The sequence below is a fragment of the Ictalurus furcatus genome, chromosome 26 (genome assembly GCF_023375685.1).
Source record: "Ictalurus furcatus strain D&B chromosome 26, Billie_1.0, whole genome shotgun sequence".
Classification (NCBI taxonomy): domain Eukaryota; kingdom Metazoa; phylum Chordata; class Actinopteri; order Siluriformes; family Ictaluridae; genus Ictalurus; species Ictalurus furcatus.
The window spans coordinates 10,499,405-10,518,142 of record NC_071280.1 but is presented as its reverse complement, the minus strand read 5'-3'; the positions used below and the strand labels follow the sequence as shown (position 1 = coordinate 10,518,142).

The following is an 18,738-nucleotide window of genomic DNA, read 5'->3' as shown; positions in this document are numbered from 1 at the left end:
TGGATTGCTACCCAGTGGGTGTACCCCGCCTTGTGCCCAATGCTCCCTGGATTAGGCTCCAGGTTCCCCGTGACCCTGTAAGATAAGCGTTATAGAAAGTGGATGGATGGATGGTGTACAGAGGAAAAATAATGGAGACTGGGTCACTGTCCATATACTTATAGATCTGACTGTATGGTACTAGTATAATAGTGGATTGTCTAAGAGTTAGTTTTTTCTTCTTTTTCAAGCCCCAAAATGTGCACACTGGGATTATCTACATTTTTTTCCCCAGATTTTTCAGGAATTAACATCTCTGCTCACTCAAATGACCCAATGCACTTCTCAAAACTATATACACATTTTTATTTATATATAAATATTTATATATGAAATATTTATAGACAGGTTTGAATGAAGCCATACTCTATAGAGTATATGAATCCAAAATGATGAACACTAAAAATGCATTACTCATTTCCTCACTCTCAGTAATCGCTTTATCTTGATCAGGGTTGTGGTGTGGAACACTGGGCTTGTGTGTCATCAAATATCACACACACTTATTATTTGAACTATTAAAAATGATGCCTTTCATACAGAATTGATTGAGTTGTCACAGTGTCTATACTGGTATTATTGTTGTATGCATCAACATAAGAAGAGTACCTTGAAATCTGGTCAAATAATACCCTGATGTATTTGTATAGTTAGTGTTTACAAGTGGGGGAAAAAAATCTACCAAACTTTGAAAGTGGATTAATGAATGAATGAATGAAAGCAGCATAAAAATGTAGTTTAAAACAAGTTATTTTAAAAAGCAAAATAATAATAATAAAACATACAGTACTAGTAATACTTCCAATACTTCTAAGTGTTGGGAATCAACTACATTTAATCAAAAGCTGAGAACATGATCTTCTAATAAAATCTGTATTTCATTTTTGAGAGAGAGAGAGAGAGAGAGCTTTCTTCCTACACTTTCTTATCCTCTACCTCCAGCCTGAGTTCAATCTCTATATCTTCTTCTTCTTCTTTTCTCTCTATTTCCTCAAGTCTTCTCCACTACATATATATATATATATATATATATATATATATATATATATATATATATATATATATATATATATATATCAGCTTGCAACTGTCTTTACTGTTTCTATTACAAATGTGGTGTTCAACATTACAACCATGTACCTTATTGTCATTTTGTTTTCTTAATTTATTCTGTTCTTTCGAACCTTATTAAACCTTATTTAGAGGTCACTATGAATATCTTTGTGTAGATTATTTTCTATAGATAGGGGTTAGGGGATAGTGAAGATAGGGGGGACTCTTACACTGCTCTTACACTGCCATCTTCTGGAAGGTTGAGTTAACATGGTTAGAGGTATATGCATTGATATTTAGGTGCATCCCTTTGGCAGTGTTCGTAGTTTTGGCCATTAGGTGGAGTTTTGCACACAGTTAAAGAGATGATTGTATCATGAGTAAGTTATAAAACCTTGATTTGGCTCGAAAGAGGGGGAAATATTCAAGATGGAGTGGTGTGGTGCATCATACATCATACTTTTTAGACGCTTAATGTTGTGGAACATTCACAAAACAAGTTAGTTTCTGTTCTCACAAGTCATCTGTGTTGGAGACTTTTCCATGTCAAACTTACAGCTCTAACTTTGACTGTAATAAAGCACTGACACGGGAGACTCCTTCCAAAAATGGTAAATAAACTTCTCCTAGTGAAAACTTATAATATGTAACCATATCTAATAATTACACCGTTTTTTAATCCATTGATGTGAAGCATCTACGATGCAAGTCCCTGTCAGAGCTGCTGTAATACAAAATGAATCATCACCCTCTGACTCAAAAATTCTTAATCAAAAAATTCCACAGAGCTGTGTTTATAAAGTTGAGTAAAATAGCTTTGTGCCTAAAATGTTTTTATAGCCAATTTCTTAATCTGGACAATAATATACAGCATAGAATAGATCTTTAACGTTCATGTTCTCATGCTGATTCTCATAATCAAATATTGTTCAGGTCAAATTAATAATGTGTCTGTTTTCATTGAGCTGATTCTAGGCTATGCATGGTGTATAAAGTGTGATATCAATTTACTGTTGCTGTAAATCATTGTGTTTTAGGAATTTATGAATAATCTTTTACATTTAGTAAATAAGTAGTACCTGTACATGAGACTGTGCAAAAAATATGCCACGTTGAAGTTTAAAATATATTGGAGTGTCCACACTTTTATGTCTATAAACGTGTCATTTGTATATCACAAGGTCAGACCTTTATAAAATAATAATAATAATAATAATTATTATTATTATTATTATTATTATTATTATTATTATTATTATTATTATATTTAAAAAAAGAAAGAAATGATTGACATCAGTAATGGAAAGGCTTCATTAAATTTCCACACCTTATTCAGAATGTCAGTTGTTGTTTCATTGTATTGATGATTGTATGAGTATTGCAAGCCTACAAGTATGAATATTGTATCCAGTTTGATATTCTAAGGCACCCAGCTATTAGTGGATTTAATTGTACAGTCAGATTTTGGGCTTTTTGTTAGATTGATATGCACAATATAGTCTATAGTTACATATACAGATGTGTGACAATTTAAAGGGAAGAAAACTACAAGTGTCTTGTTAAGGTGTTGGGCCACCAGAAGAGCTTCAATGCACAGAAGAGCACAGATTCTATAAGTCTCTGGAACTGTACTAGAGGAAGGAACATTATTCTTTCACATCATAATCCCTCAGTTGGTGTCTTGATGATGGAGGTGAAAAGTGTTCCATATGTGTTCAACTGTGTTACAATTTAGTGACTATGAAGGCCATTTCATAGTTACATCATTTCAAACTCATCCAACCATTCATTGAGTCCTCGTGCAGTGTGGATGGGGACACCCATCAGGAGAGAGATGTTTCATCTTAGGAAAAAGGTGATAAGTCAGAAGAACTTTGTATTGATTTGCAGTGACACTTCTGTCTAACGGGACAAGTGAGCCCAAACTATGCCAGCAAAATAAATAGCTCCCCCCACAGCATTACAGCCAAGCATGTTTTTCCATTCTTCAATGGTCCTTTCTGAGCCTGTGCCCAGTGTAGCCTCAGATTCCTGTTCTTGGCAGACAGGAGTGGAATCAGAGAAGTGTGCTCTTGTAGTCCATCCTCCTTAACATTTGATGTGTTGTGCATTCTGCTTTTCTGCCCACCATATTTGCAAATAGTGGTTATTTGAGTTACTGTAGCCCTCCCGTCAGCTCAAACCAGTCATATCTGAATATACAGTATGTGTTTTATGAATAATAAGAATAATGATGTGGAAATGTCTTCAACAATAAAACCAGAACAGTATGAAATCTGTACATGTTATATTTGTAATATTGATCTGCATGAAAGTATGGATGTTTGACTTAGAATGGATTTAAATGTACTGTACATTTTCCCATTATTGTTGTTTGCCATCAAATAAAATTAACAATAAGTACTGAATGGCCAGGAGAGAGAGAGAGAGAGAGAGAGAGAGAGAGAGAGAGAGAGAGAAATGTATATATTTTATAAATTATATAAATATGTGTGAAACTGTGTTACATTTCCCCCAACTTAACCCTGCTTTTAAGTTCCACAGCAAGGTCAGGTCGAAAGAAAACCTATTCAGTAGATGACTTTAAAACAAATTTGTATAAATTTGAAGTAAATTAGCACTGACATTGCTTCTTGCAGTCCATTGTCTTCAAAACTATTCAAATCTGTAATCAGCAAACAACCCCAAGATGAGAGTTTAATTGAAAACACACATCTGATTTCTCATTCCTGAGAGTGCAAGGGATTTTGTTGAATTAATTCTGCAAATCATTACCAAGTTCCAAATCTGTAAATCTGTACTGTTACTGATATGCTTACTAAGTTTACGCACAACCTTAAACTGGCTTATTCAAAATCCATACATTCCACTGAGGGGTGAATGCACAAAAGAAGAGTACAGCAACCATATTTCACCAAACTCACCCATTCTACTTTACTCATAACACTCCTCCATAACCCCTATTGTGCTGGTCGTCCCGTTCCATCGCTCCACAACCCACAAAAGCACAGGATTGCCACTCAGAGCTTTAACTGAGAAGACAAAGGCCTCCACTTGTCTGAGAAATCCATATCCTAATTGATTCTCATTTTCATTAGTCACCGCGAGAGGCTTTTGTCCTGTGGGACTGGGCCCGAGCCAGAGGAGGGAAGCTCTCTGTCGCTCTCAGTGTGCCTGACCCGGAGAGCTCTCCTCAAAGCGCCAGAGAGTCAGGCTTGCCTTTTGAAGTGTGTCCCCTGCTAACTAAAGGTCAAAATAATAAATGTAAGCCCAATTGAAGCCTGGCGAAGGAGGGGGTCGGACACAAAACAGGGAGTTTAGGGGAGGACGAGTGCACGAGAGGAGACGTGTTGAATTCATTGAGTTGGACATATCCAAAGACAGCGCAGCACGATTCCAGGAGAGAAAGAATGGAAGGTTCATGCACTCAGACAGGGTTGGCTCCAACAGTCTGTGGGTTTTTCTGAGAAATATTCTCTCTCTCTCTCGCTCTCTCTCTCTCTCTCTCTCTCTCTGTCTGTCTGTCTCTCTGTGCCTCTGTTGCTTTCTCACCCACTTTCTCATCCTTTTTCACGCTGTATCTATTTCTCTCTCACAGTCTGTCACTGTCTCGCTCTTTTTCTTATCCTCTTGTTCACATTGTACCTGCTTGCCAACTCAGCATACCAACATGCATCTCCTTGAATTTATGTATGTATGTATATATATATATATATATATATATATATATATATATATATATATATATATTCCTTTATTAAAACATTTTTTAAAGCTTCATACTTCTCTTAAACATTATCCAGATGACTTTTGGATAACAGAGTCACGCCCACTTTCAAGGATTTCACCCATTGCATAATCATACCTTGGCTCAGCGCATCAATATGAGCAAGAATATAAGAAATATCAATTGCTTGTGCAAACATGCAATATATAAGACTCATTTAGCTGCGCTGAAATTTCAGATCACAAGATTAAAGCTCAAGGAAAGCATTCGTTTAACACTTGAATTGAAGATGCACATATCTCATCCTATTTAAGATGCTACTTCACATTCTTGTCATTTTACAAGTAGTGCAGCTGCAGTAATCCAAAATACATAAACGATGAATAGCCCGTTTCAATGTCTACTTTCAATGATATCTTTTTGCATATTTTGACAAGGACATTATAACCAAGTCATTAAAAAAATTATAGATTACATCAAATTAAATCCAGTCTTCAGAAGATGAAACCATCTCTTGTTTCATAACATTTCTTCTTTAAAAGATACACATATTATAAACATATTCAATGTTTGCTTTTGGGTAAAAAAGCTTCATTTCCAGTAATACTTAAAATTTCTGATGTTTAGCTGTGGTTTAGCTACAGATCAGAACCATGGTGCAGCCCTAGATCCTAGTTTATCATTTGATTCCCATGTAACTAATATCTCTAAGGTTGTTTACATGCATCTGAGAAACATGACCACAATAAGAAATACACTAACCCCAGATAACATTGAGAAACTAGTGCATGGTTTCTTATCTTCTAGATTGGACTAGATCACTAGATGTTTTCAAGATTGCTTCTTTAAGGAAACTTCAGCTTGTTCAGAATGCAGCAGCACACTTTCTACCGGAAAAAGAAAAACAGAACAGCTGAAGGCAACTTATCCAAGCTATACTAGCTGCCTAATAAATTCCACATTGACTACAAAGTCCTCCTTGTGGCATTTAAAGCTCTGAATGGTTTACCTCCAGCATATCTCACTAATGTCCTGAAGCAGTATAACCCATGAGCATTTCACTCAGCTGAGACAGGCGTACTGTTCGTCTTGAGGATTAGTCATAAGTAGCTATTTTTTCTGCAATAGTGCTCAAGAGAGCATTAGGAAATTAACTTAATAAGTGATCAAAGATTAAAAACATACTTTTTTTATTTGACCTATTCTTGTTAAATAGTCTTGAAAATTGTATATTATTATTATTATCAATCTATCCATTTTCTGTACCACTTATCCTACACAGGGTCATGGGGAGCCTGGAGCCATTCACAGGGGTCTTGGGACACAAGGTGGGTGACAATCTGGACAGGGTGCCAACCCAACGCAGGGCACAATCACACACACATTCACACACTGTGGACAATTTGGAAATGCCAATCAGCATACCATGTATGTCTTTGGACTGGGGAGGAAACCATAGTACCTGGAGGAAACCCCTAAATCACGGGCAGAACAAGCAAGCTATGTGCACACTGGGTCAAGGCAGGATTCGAACCTCCAACCCCGGAGGTGCAAGGCAAATGTGCATTATTATTATTATTATTATTATTATTATTATTATTATTATTATTATAAAACAGGCACACACCTTAAAAATTATAGAGGATACATATTAATCCTGGCATAGCCCTATGGGTTTTATTTTGTTTTTCCTTTAAGTATTTTACAAAATTAAGCACAATTGGTGGGGCATCACTTATGGGTTTTTTTAACTTCACTTAAATATATTTTTTTCTTTGTGTACATTTTCACTGCAGTCTTCTGTAGCCTAATGTATTATAAGAAAGAACTTCTTTTATGAGTGTCTTTGCTTTTTGTTATGTCCCGTTTTATCTTGCCCAATGTTGCCCTTTACCTTTACCTTGGTTTTATTTATTTATTTATTTATTTATTTATTTATTTAACGTTTGACAAGGTAGTGCACCTTAATGCACAGCAATCTGTATATGCTCCTGGCCTTTTTGTTTTGTTTTGTTTTAACACATCACCTAATTTGATAAAAGGAAGGACTGACCACACTGAAAAAATTACCTGTGACTAATCTGTTTTATTTGTAGATAGTTCACTAGAGTTGTTTGTTTTTGTCTTTGAAAGTTTATATTTTGCATTTATGGTGTTGAAAAAAAATTCATTTAGCCTGTTTTCTCAATTTATTTAAAAAAAAATGTGAGTTATTAATAGGCGTTTTTATCTTATTTGTGGGTTGTGGAAGAACTTACATCAATACAGTATCTTATATTTAAAAAATAATAAAATATTCTTAAAGCTGAAGTTGTGCTGGAAAAAAAAATAATAACAAGCACTTAAGTTAAAAGCAGTTTAAGGTGGTTTACTACAGCAAAATATAATCTATGGCAAAACGTTTAAGACTTAAGACTAAGATTAAGACTTCAAAGGCTTAATAAATTCCTTTAAACAATCCTAAAAATAAAATGTGTGAATATGCAAATAATAGCATTGACTTGCAAATCAGACTTCTATGCGCGGCTGACATCATACAGGAGCGACAGCTCGTTACAGAAACGCGTGCTGCGCCGGGATGTGTGACGCACTGCGCATGCGCAGTGCAAAACGACGACGCAGCCTCCGCTGAATCCGGCATTGCCACGGTAACTGTGCTACTTCGTTCAGCCGCACTGATTTTTTATTTTTATTTATTTTTTTCATTTTCCTCAAAAGCCTTCCCCACGGAACAGCCAGACCGCTACCGACACAGAAAACCGGTGAGTTTATATAATACATAGCCTGATGTAGTGTGTGTATTAACGTTAACTGCGTGATGTCAGTGGTTACTAAGGTAACTGCTACCTTTCATTTCGGATGATTGTTCAATCGAGGACGTGCCGTTTTCTACATATCTTTTAAACAAATATGGCAATTCACGCTCCCTGCGTTCAAAGTTAAAGCTAAAAAAAATAAGTATGAGGAAATATAAGACGTTTTTTGAGTAATATAGCAGCGTAGAGACACATTTTCAGTGTCCGGTGTCCTTTGTGACTGCTTCTGGGGATTCAGGCACTGAAACCGTACTAAATCTAGCGTACTAAACAGTATGACTAAACAGCGCGCGCTCATCTATAGAGCTACCATAGGTGGCGTACTATTTTGCCTACTGTTTAGTAAGCTAGTAATTATGCGGCTTAACGTATACTATTGTTAAGCTCCGCGGTTTATTGATTTTTTTTTTTAAAGAGCTAATACTGCTTACTTTGCAGAAAATTACAGTGTACAAACACTACACAAGATATATAAAGACAGCTATTGCGTACTATCTTTACATATTCTTTAGTAGGAAGAATGACCGTTAGAGCTGAATGTCCTCCGTCATATTACAGAAAAATAAGAGTAGGCCTATTGAATGAACACCTGCAGGGTTTTAATAAAGATTTACTTGGTGATATTAACCCTTTCAGTGTTCATTTAGATGTAAACATATGAGTGTTTGTCACTGTGTAGTCATGCCTGACTGGTTTTAGCTTTGTATGTACGTTTGAGCTTCCAGATTTCTCCTCAGAGATATAATCTTCCCTTAAAAATGCCTGGAAAGTCAACTATACAGACTAATCAGAGGTTTAGAGAGAAGAGGGTGGGGGTTATGGGGGTATGGGAGGGCATGGGAGGGCAGTGGCCACCCTTATCCAAAATGTTCTCATACTTCATGACTCAATTTGAAATTAATAGAAAGAGAAATTGGTTGTGCAATGTAAACACAACGTAAAGGCAATCGTAGGATTAGTCGACTAACAACAGCTATTAAAAAAAGGCCAGAGGATTGTTGATGAAGTAATGCACAAATTCAGCTCTATTGATATACATATGTGCTATCTGAATAAACTCCAGGGTGTAAAGCGGTACATGTTATTACAGAACGTTTCCAACACATGCAGGACATGCAAACAGATGTCTTTCATTCATATGTTTAAAGCTGTAGACGGTGGAACCAATGGATATTCAGAATTTCTAGATATTTAAAGCATATTCATAGTGTGTAGTGTTGAGTGTAGACAGTGAGCGTGTAACAATAAATAAATAAATAAATCCGAAAAGCTAGGAAGCTATTCCAGATGTTTTAGTCCCTTTTCCATGAGCCCACAGCGAACGACAGAAGACGAAAGAAGGAAAGAAAGTAGGCGAGATACGTGAGATACGCGTTGTCCTCTGCTCTCCTACAGATAATGTATTTGTGTTTGTTTCATCCTTTGTGTGGGAGCTCGTGTGTATGAGTGTGTGTTCACACTGACTCATAATGACATGGCTTGAGATTCAGGGAAGTGGAGAAAAACAACATGTGCCTCAAATGTCCTTCCCCAGAGCTGCAGTATATATAATCAGTTGTGTGTATGTATAATATATCACAATATACAACATCGAATGCTGCAAAATACCAACATTACATCAGAATTTCATTAACGAGGATTGAGGAATATGCTAATTTAATTTGCCTGGTAAACAGCCAATTTTTTTTGTGTGTGCTGTTTTGGTTTACAGATTTGTCTTCATATTGCCAAGAGCGATTTATCAAACTGACAGGCAGCATATGTACCATGCTAACTAGTGTTTAATTGGTCTTAGCTCACCCTTTAATAAAATAATTAACCCTTTAAATACCGCTAGAAATATGGGAAACAATATGTTGTTTACACATCTCTTTTTAGACAACAAACAATATCATGATAATGTCAGAAATTGTGATGACAGTGTAATATTGGAACATAATATAGGCTTAGATGTTGGGAGAACTTTATGCTGAAGACTACAGACTATAATAGATTAATAAATATATCCTAATAAAACAAATGAATAAAACTTTTTTAAAATAAATAAATAAGTAAAATATTTTTTAAATCACAAAATTATTTATTCATTATTTATTGATTACGTTGTTTATTAATAAACAATACACTTTTGTGTCTTTTTAAATGTATTTATTTCAGTTATTATTTTGTTTTTGTTTGTTTGGGGTTCATGTTTTGTTTATTCATTCATTCATTCCTAATTTTCATTTATTTGTTTGTTTATTTTTTGTTTGTTTTAACTGGGTTATAATTTTTGTTTATTCATTCATTCATTATTTTATCTGTTTGTTTGTTTGTTTGTTTTAGTTGGATTATAATTTTGTTTATTCATTCATTCCTTATTTTATTTATGTTTCCTTCTTTATTCATTCATTTCTGTGTGGATATGATCATGAGGGGTCAGTTTTGTCCATGATGAGATGAGATGTGGTTATAAACCGGTAGTTTACACCCGATGGGTTGCAGCTCCCACATGGGCCATGTTGGGACTGAAATTAAATATCGGTAATCAGTAAATCGTGTTTTCTTTGTTTGTTTGTTTGTTTTGCCAAATAGTTAACTCAGTTTTTGAGTCAGTGAAGAACAATATTGTCTGCTTTACGCTACAAGCTGTGTTGAGTGATTTTCACATAGAAATGGGAAACTTTTTGTGTCTGTTATGTGTGGAGCTGTTTATGGAGCTGCACCGTCTTTGTGAAGCTGCACTGTGGATTGTGCACGTTTTCTCTGATTACCGATGTTGTTCATTCTGATTCAACTTCAACTGCATTTTTTAACGATGAGTGCCGAGTTTCCCAAAAGCTTTGCAGCACAGAGCGATCGGAGCTGAACGGTGGCACAAGCATCACATTTAACACTCTCTCTACTAGTTCATCTTTAACACTGCAACGCTTTTGATTTATTAACTGTATAAACTTCCTTCGTGCCTTTGGAATGTCAGCGTAATAAAACTGCATGTGCCTGTGTGTGTGTGTTTGTCAGATATGGTGAAACTGGGCAGCACTCTGGGTGAGAAGGTGGAGAGAGAGTCATCTCTGGAGGATGGCTTTGATAACATCCCTCTGATCACGCCACTGGAGGTTAACCAGCTCCAGAAGCCATTTCCAGATAAGGTAAGTAATCACGCATGACAGCCAGCACCTCTCCGTCTCCGCATTACCACGGCAACTCCCTTCCTCCTCAGTGTATTCTGCACATGACTCCAGATGGAGGAGTGCAGTACAAGCGAGTGCGGCTATATTAGAGTATTATAAGACGCCATGGGATTGTCAGTGGCGTAGCTGACATTGTAACATTGTCATACATAATGCTCGTGAATGCGTTTTGATGCACTCTCTTGCTAAATGCCTCATGAGGACTGAATGTGATTTTACACACACACACACACACATACACACACACACAGATGGCGTGAGCAGCACTCGCTCTGCTCAGAGAGAATCAGAGCAGAGTGTTTGTGTTTCATAGGCAAATGACTCATTTCTCAGTGACAGTGATGGCTAAAATTACATAGCATTACCAGATCTGTATGTTTGTCATTGCTTGTGGCTATGTATGTGTGTATGACAAGAAAAGAGAGAGATCGCTTTCTGAATTCAACAACCTAAGATGTTCTGCCAACCCACTGGTTTCAGTTGTTACTCTTTGGCCTAGAACTCACGTTCATGGAAAACTGTCGGGAAGTGACAGTGATCCATAGTTTAAATCAGGTTTCTTGTTTATTCTTGCACTGAAATGTGGGTCCACAATGGTACTGGTTCCTGCAGTGTGCTGTCGAAGACGATATACAAATCTAATCTAAGCTTTTGTGTAGACAATAGTGTGTGTGGGTATGTTTAAATATATGGGTGGGGACCAAATGTCCCTACAGGAATACGAATATCTGACAGTTTTGACCTTGTGGGGACCAGCCGAAGCTTCCCTTTTTCTCACCGTGGTAAAGAATAAGGTTAGATTTGTAGGTGTAGGCATAGCACTAATTAATCGCATTACTAATTATGTCAGAGGTGTTTACGAGGATAGTAAGACTGATGTGTGTAGAATGCGAGATGTCACCACGTCATAGTCTCTCAGCTGTATAAAATTTACAAGAAGCTGACAATAAATAATGGACTAGAGATGAACTATATTCTGTATTTCATGATCATTTCACTACACTGTAAAAATTCTCAATCACACATGGTGTAACGACGCCCCGTTTTGTGCGCTTTTCCACCTGGCAATCTACATGCTGAAGTATTCGTGTTCTTCTTCTTCTCATAATTTCTATAGGTCATCGTCAAAACAACCACCGAGTATCAGCTGCAGAAGAAGCAAAAGAAGAAACTGTACATGCCAAGCATTAAGAAGTTGAACATTAACCTTTATGACGAGGTGTCAGAGAAGGTCAAGGTAAGCTGCTCTGTGCTGCTGCTGTGCTTTTAGTTTAAAAATACCTGATTGTTATTAAACGGTAATGGGTTTAAGACCGGTCTGATGTATAGTAGTGTAGCCTTGGTATATCTGAAACAATTATACTGTAGAGACCAATTTCATGCAAATATTCGCTTTAACATGATTGCAAGAAAATCACTCTTGAAATTATTCCTGAAGGTTTAATGTTTGCCTGTGATATTTAACTGGCCTATCATATAGTTCATTCCTATAGTCTGTCTGTGGTTTCATACGACCATTAACCGCATAGCCAAGTCTCTTAAAGTCTGTGAAGGACCTTTTCACCTCCGTAATGTTAGAGTTTCCTCTCTTACTATATACATTATTTGTTGGTTTGGTAAACAGTGAGCGAGTTATTTTTGGTCTTTTTCATCTTCATTCATTTGAATGTTTTCTATCAAGCACTTTGTTAGCGATGCACCGAAATAAAAATATCTTGTCCAAAAAACAAAACAAAACCTTATGCTAGTTAGCTTTTTGTCCTGTTGTATAAATTGTTAGAATTTATTTAGTCAAATGGCTTGAAAATGGCTTTAGTTCATGCTTAATTGAAAAATGAAAAAACACACAATGTTACTCCACAAAATTTAGTCTGTATAGGAGTTGTTAAGCTTTTTTTTCCAACCCAAAACTTGCTATGCAACTTGCAGGGTTTTTTGTGCTTTATTTGCAGAAAACTACTTGAATTGACAAAATTGCAATTGCACAAAATTGTTTTCAGTGTGGTCTCTGACTTTTGGACCCAACAGTATATCTGTACAATATAAAAGTGTATATTACTGAATTTTTGTCTGTATTTCAAGAAAAGGTAAAATAATACGATACACATTTTTGAAATATTCCAGCAGCTTACGTAAACTAATAATGTAATACGTTCATCATGGAGGTGCCAACATCTACACTTTAGCCAGAGCTTTTTGACTTGCTTCAGTGATAGGGACTGATACAGAGGATACCAGAAAGTAAACATACTCTTTTCTCAGCCTTTTAGCGTCTGGTCACTTTGTGCTAACTTTATCTAGGTGAACTTTGGCCTGTGCATTCACAGGCATTCACATTCAAGTCTCGATCTCGTGAGCTAATAGAAAACAAAACAAGAGAGTGCTTGGTTAAAGTAAAAAAAGATGCTGATTATTGTTTATACCAGACTTTTCCTCACTAGCTATGTTTCCATCCAAGTAATGTTATACAAATTTTGGGGTATCACATTTTAAAAAACCCTGGATGGTAACACCAGCTGCAGATAAAATTTCCAAAGTGTGCATTAAAAAAGCATGCCCTCAATTGAGGAGGATAATTTTTTTATTCGAAAAGAAGATATGCACATAAACAATGATGGAAACACATTTACAGAATAAGTTCCTCAATGCGCATCAAAAAAGGCAACAAATCATGTGATTGGATAATTGGCTCGGAAAAGTAAAAATGTTGTGAAGTGACGGTTTTGTTCTCTTGAACACATGGGATGGAAACCGTGCTTTATTCAGAAATGTTTCATGTGATAAGTTAAATTCACAACTTGGATGGAAACATAAATAATGTTTGCTTACTGTTACTGTCACACAGATAAAATATATATATATATATATATATATATATAAATGCATTAACCATCCTGACATACACTACAGCGGTTTTGTGGCAAAATTCTGTTTCTGTCTTCCTGCTAAGATTTTCCTGTTAGTAATGTTGAATGTTGGCACCTCTGCTTTCACAGACACTGGAAAATGATTTTAGAGTTATATGTACTTTAATATCAACCTCTGACAAGATGAAACAACTAGAAAATATATTGTTTTTAAGCTGTTATAGCTTAAAATATCATTTCTTAAAATTGCCTGTGTGTTAGTGCCTGTAGAAAACTATTTCTCATGTTCCTATATAAAATGGTGGAGCTGCAATTACTGTCATGTCTCCCTGCTTATTAAATATATGCATAGTGAGTGTGCTTATTAATCAGCTTATTTTAATACGCTTGGTGGGTGTGTGTGTGTGTGTGTGTGTGTGTGTGTGTTGCAGCTCACAGGACTTATTCTTATCACCTTGGCATTCCTTGCATGTCTGCTACTGCTGGTTATGTATAAAGCTCTGTGGTATGACCAGCTTAGCTGCCCTGAGGGATTCATCCTCAAGGTAACTACAGTTTTTACTCTAATATTATCACCACCTGCTTATTGTATTTTCAATCAAGCCTCGAGGGAAGCTACACCTCAAACATCCTGCTAACAGCAAGTGCGAGCTAGAAGGATAATTAGTATTAGCACAGAATCTTGTTCATGCCTACTGTGGTGCCTCAAAGCCAGTGTTTTCATAGTAGATGTTAAAACCTGTCAGTCATTCCACATATTCTTTTACTTTTACCTCAGCACATTCAAAACAACATCTGTGTCTGTTCTAATAATCTCACGCACTGGATACTGTAACCTCTAAAGACATGATATTAGTTTATAGCCTGTGGTTACTCAACTAGCCAAGTAGGATCAGGGCATTTTCCTTCGTTCAGTGTAGGAGTGTAAGAATGTCTTTAATTAGTCTTAGCTGTGACTAAACTGTGATTAAGGCCCACGGGAGCTTCCACCTCTGCCCCTTTGAAGTCGACGCCACAGATGCCATTAGCGAGATATGCTAGCACGGTATAGTTGACTTGAAAAGATGGAAAATTGCCTCTTGTTAAGAAGGAATGAGGTCCGCCAAGGCCTAGGCTTGTTGGCATGCAGTAGCTTTCAGTCAGAGGAACAACACAGAATCTCTGTTTAGATTTGATTTGCTTTGGGCAGCCGTCTATGATTGTTCATGACACAGCTATTTCATACCTTTATTAACACTGTCAGGACTGACTGTGCACAGTTGCTCATGTGTGTGTTTCTGACTTTTTTATATTTAGATTCTGTATGATTTTTGAAATCACCAGGCTCATCCTGTCTTTCTAAATAAGCTTATTCTCAGTAAAGGCAGTATGCTATTCTGGTCATGCTGACAAAAATAAACCATTACCACTAAGTAAGATTTCACAAAATTTTACCACAAAGGTTTTCGGTAATCAGTCCTTATATGCATAATGATTTGATGGACAAAACATTGTAATCAGACTCAAATATTTACGGCTATTTTAAAACACTTTCAGATTTGCTTAATTAATTACTTATAGGGATTAGTACTCAAATGCACTTGAATATTAATAAGCCTATATTTTTTTACTGCTGCATAAAGAACAGACATTATAGCAACAGTAATCCACCATGAGCTCCAACAATACTTTTATCATTAAATTTGAGGTTACAGATTTTATTTTATTTATTCACCCCCTGGAATGTTTTTCTGTCTCATGAAAAGCAGCTTGATTTTACATTTCCATGCAAACAGTCATCAAGTAACATCTCAGTAACAAGCTGCATTTTTTTTTTCATCTTATTAACTTGAAGAGAAAATGAGGGTGCAACTTTTTATAGATGCAATAACATCGATTCTGTTTGGCTGGATGGTGTCCGTTAAAACCATATATACCACAAGTAGTTCACCATTCTAAATTAATGCACTGCCTATAAACAACTGTAACCATAGTAACATACAATTAAACCCACAACTTCATTAATAGTAGAGATGGGGCACAGACACAGGTAATTCACACACACACAATTTCTCTCTCTCTCGCTCTCTCTCTCTCTCTCTCTCGCTCGCTATCTAATAACTATTTACAGTATCTCACAAAAGTGAGTACATCCCTCACATTTTTGTAAATATTTGATTATATCTTTTCATGTGACAACACTGAAGAAATTACACTTTGCTCACTTTTGTTGCCAGCGGTTTAGACATTAATGGCTGTGTGTTGAGTTATTTTGAGGTGACAGCAAATTTACACTGTTACACAAGCTGTACACTCACTACTTTACATTGTAGCAAAGTGTCATTTCTTCAGTGTTGTCACATGAAAAGATATAATCAAATATTTACAAAAATGTGAGGGGTGTACTCACTTTTGTGAGATACTGTAGATAGAATTATAGTAATAATTTACTATAATTAATTCAAATAAATGTAATCTTATCGCGCTACTTTATCTCTATGTATGATTCAGAGTGGGTGGAATTCTAGATCTAAATACCTGTATATAAAATAACTAACGAAATTAACCGTTATTTTCATCTTTTCATTTTGCACTGCAAAAAACCAATGACTTTGTCAATGCTGGCAAGTGACCATGGTATAAGCAGATTAATCCACGTCTAGGTTTGCATTACACGATTTTAAAAGACTCTGCGGAGGCAACCACTCCACGCTGTGCATTAAAATCGTGTAACGCACACCCAGCCACCAATTATCCCTTACATATAAACATAAAGTATGATGTAATGTGTCATTCTTTACTATTGGTCGACTTCTGTTCTTTACTAAATACAAAATTGTAATAACTGGCAAATTGCTGTGTAAGAGGAATAACACACTTTGGTATTGGCTTTTAGACAAAAATAATTGGGTGACTTGGGCTACACGCCACCCTGTCACTGTTTATTTTCCTATAACATCACACCCCATAGTGCTTTATTTATTACAAATAAAACTTACTCAGAGCCTTTTAGTACAATACGAACAGGTTACAATCTTAACCATGTGACTGTGGATATTCTTTGTGCAAATTTTGTTCTGAGGAACAAAATTGCTGGAGGAAAATGTTAATATTATGTTTTGAAGGAAGACAGCATTGATAAAATACATAATCTGTAGAAATCAAAATTCAAGCCGCTTAAAGAAGTGGTGTTTAATCGCATCATGGCGTCCTAAATTGAAACTGAATCAGATGGTGAAGCCTGTAGAGATTCACAAACCTTATTAGGCTTCTGCATTAATGTGTTACATTACATTTTGCACATACAATATCTATCACGTGACCTATTCCCTCACTTAACACCCTTCTAAACGCAGCATAAGCACTGCACCCCGGCCGCGCTGGAGATGTACTACCCGGAGCAGGATGCAGGCTCGAGGGGAAGCCTGTACACCGCCATCAGCCATCTGAATCCAGCTAAGAAGGCTCTCCCTGAGCTCTCATCTCCCTGGCTGCCTGTCATCAATGCCATGAAGGAATCCCAGAAGGCCAAGGGGGAGGCGAGCCACTCCCAGCAGTGAGGGCTGGAGAGAGGGGATGGTGGAGGAGGAGCTATGACAGAGAGGTTATGTGTATGTTTGTTTGAGTGAAAGAGGAAGTACAGTGTTTAGAGGAAGTGTGTGTGTGTGTGTGTGTGTGTGTGTGTGTGTGTGTGTGTGTGTGTGTGCTGATGTTGCCTCTATCTATGTCCTAAGCATCCAGGCATTCAGACAACATCAGATATGTCTTTAATAGGCTGAGAGGAGCTCCCAAGCCGAGAAGCCTGACAAAGTCAGCAGATCTCTCTACCTTACTCATACTTGACAATACAAACACTATCAGTTCTTCAGAAACTGTCTCGCTATATTAACTCAAATGTAGATATTAGCAACTCGTTCTTTAGATTCATAACTTCATGTTCTTTGACTCATTGTGCTGTTGTGGCTTCATTCGTTTTGTGCTTTTCACCATTTCCACGTTAATTAGCTCTCGCTCGGTTTATGGTGAAAGTAATTTAGCTTAGCAGAACAACCCATGCATGGTGTGTAAAATGTGCTCTCAAAAAACCTAAGGTGCAACAGGAAAAAAACAGCATTCATACGATAAAAACAGTTTCAATCACAGTTAAGTCTGAATCATAATCTATACATTTTTCTCCTTAATAAATCTCGCTAAAACATGTGATCTGTCAATAAAATATAATAAAACTAGCAAGCCATGTTTTGCTTTATGCATAGACATACTTTATACCCATGTAGAGATTGCTGTATAATCACTGGCTGTTTACATGAAAATGAAAAATTGCTGAATGTAATGTGAAATACAAGTGAACAGGATTTTTGATATGTATTTAACACTTCATGTATCGTGATTATTTTTTTTTCGTTTGTCTGAATGGAATTAAATTTGTGCCAAAAGTATTGAACGTAACGTTTCAAGAAACAAACAAAAATATACAATGAGAGAGAAGAAAAGACTCTGAAACTGAAAACAGTGAACTCGGTGGCAAAAATTCAACATGGTCTTCAAATAAACAGCATTCTTTGTTGACAATGTTCTAAGCTTCTTTTTCACTAATCATGGTTTATGAAAACGCTGCCAGAGTTTTTATTTATGCTTTCAAAGTTTTCGTTTATGCTCCACAAGTTTATGTTCGCCATTCTGACACAAACCTCTCATGTGGGCGGGGCTTAACAGATTTACTCTCATTGGCTAGTGACGACGACGACGTTCCGTGCCGCTCCTGAGAGCTCATCTCGAAAAAATAGTCATATGAGACTACCCAAACTTCAAATATGAATTACGAACTAATATACTAAGTAAGTAAGTAAGTAATTTCTACTACTAAGTACAAACGCTATAACTATACAGAGAACCTCATCCAGAACACTCTCCAAAATTCACAGCACTGGTCAGGGAGCCATCAATCCAAATCTCATTAGCCAATGACAGTAAATTGTTGTTAAGCCCCACCCACACGTGAGATTTGTGTCAGAATGGCGAACGTAAACTTGTGGAGCGTAATCTAAAATTTTGTAGCTAAACTCTGGTAGCGTGTTCATAAA

At 36.4% G+C, this 18,738-nt stretch overlaps 1 protein-coding gene across 1 annotated transcript; it reads left to right on the top strand.

The window, feature by feature from the left end:
• The first annotated feature begins 7,388 nt into the window (after positions 1–7,388).
• caly (calcyon neuron-specific vesicular protein) lies at positions 7,389–18,102 on the top strand. Its single transcript, XM_053615677.1, has 5 exons — positions 7,389–7,581; positions 10,636–10,766; positions 11,926–12,045; positions 14,107–14,220; positions 17,011–18,102. Exons 2-5 carry the CDS (start codon positions 10,638–10,640, stop codon positions 17,212–17,214), a joined length of 567 nt encoding a protein of 188 aa, XP_053471652.1. The 5' UTR covers positions 7,389–7,581; positions 10,636–10,637; the 3' UTR covers positions 17,215–18,102.
• The last annotated feature ends 636 nt before the right edge of the window (positions 18,103–18,738 follow it).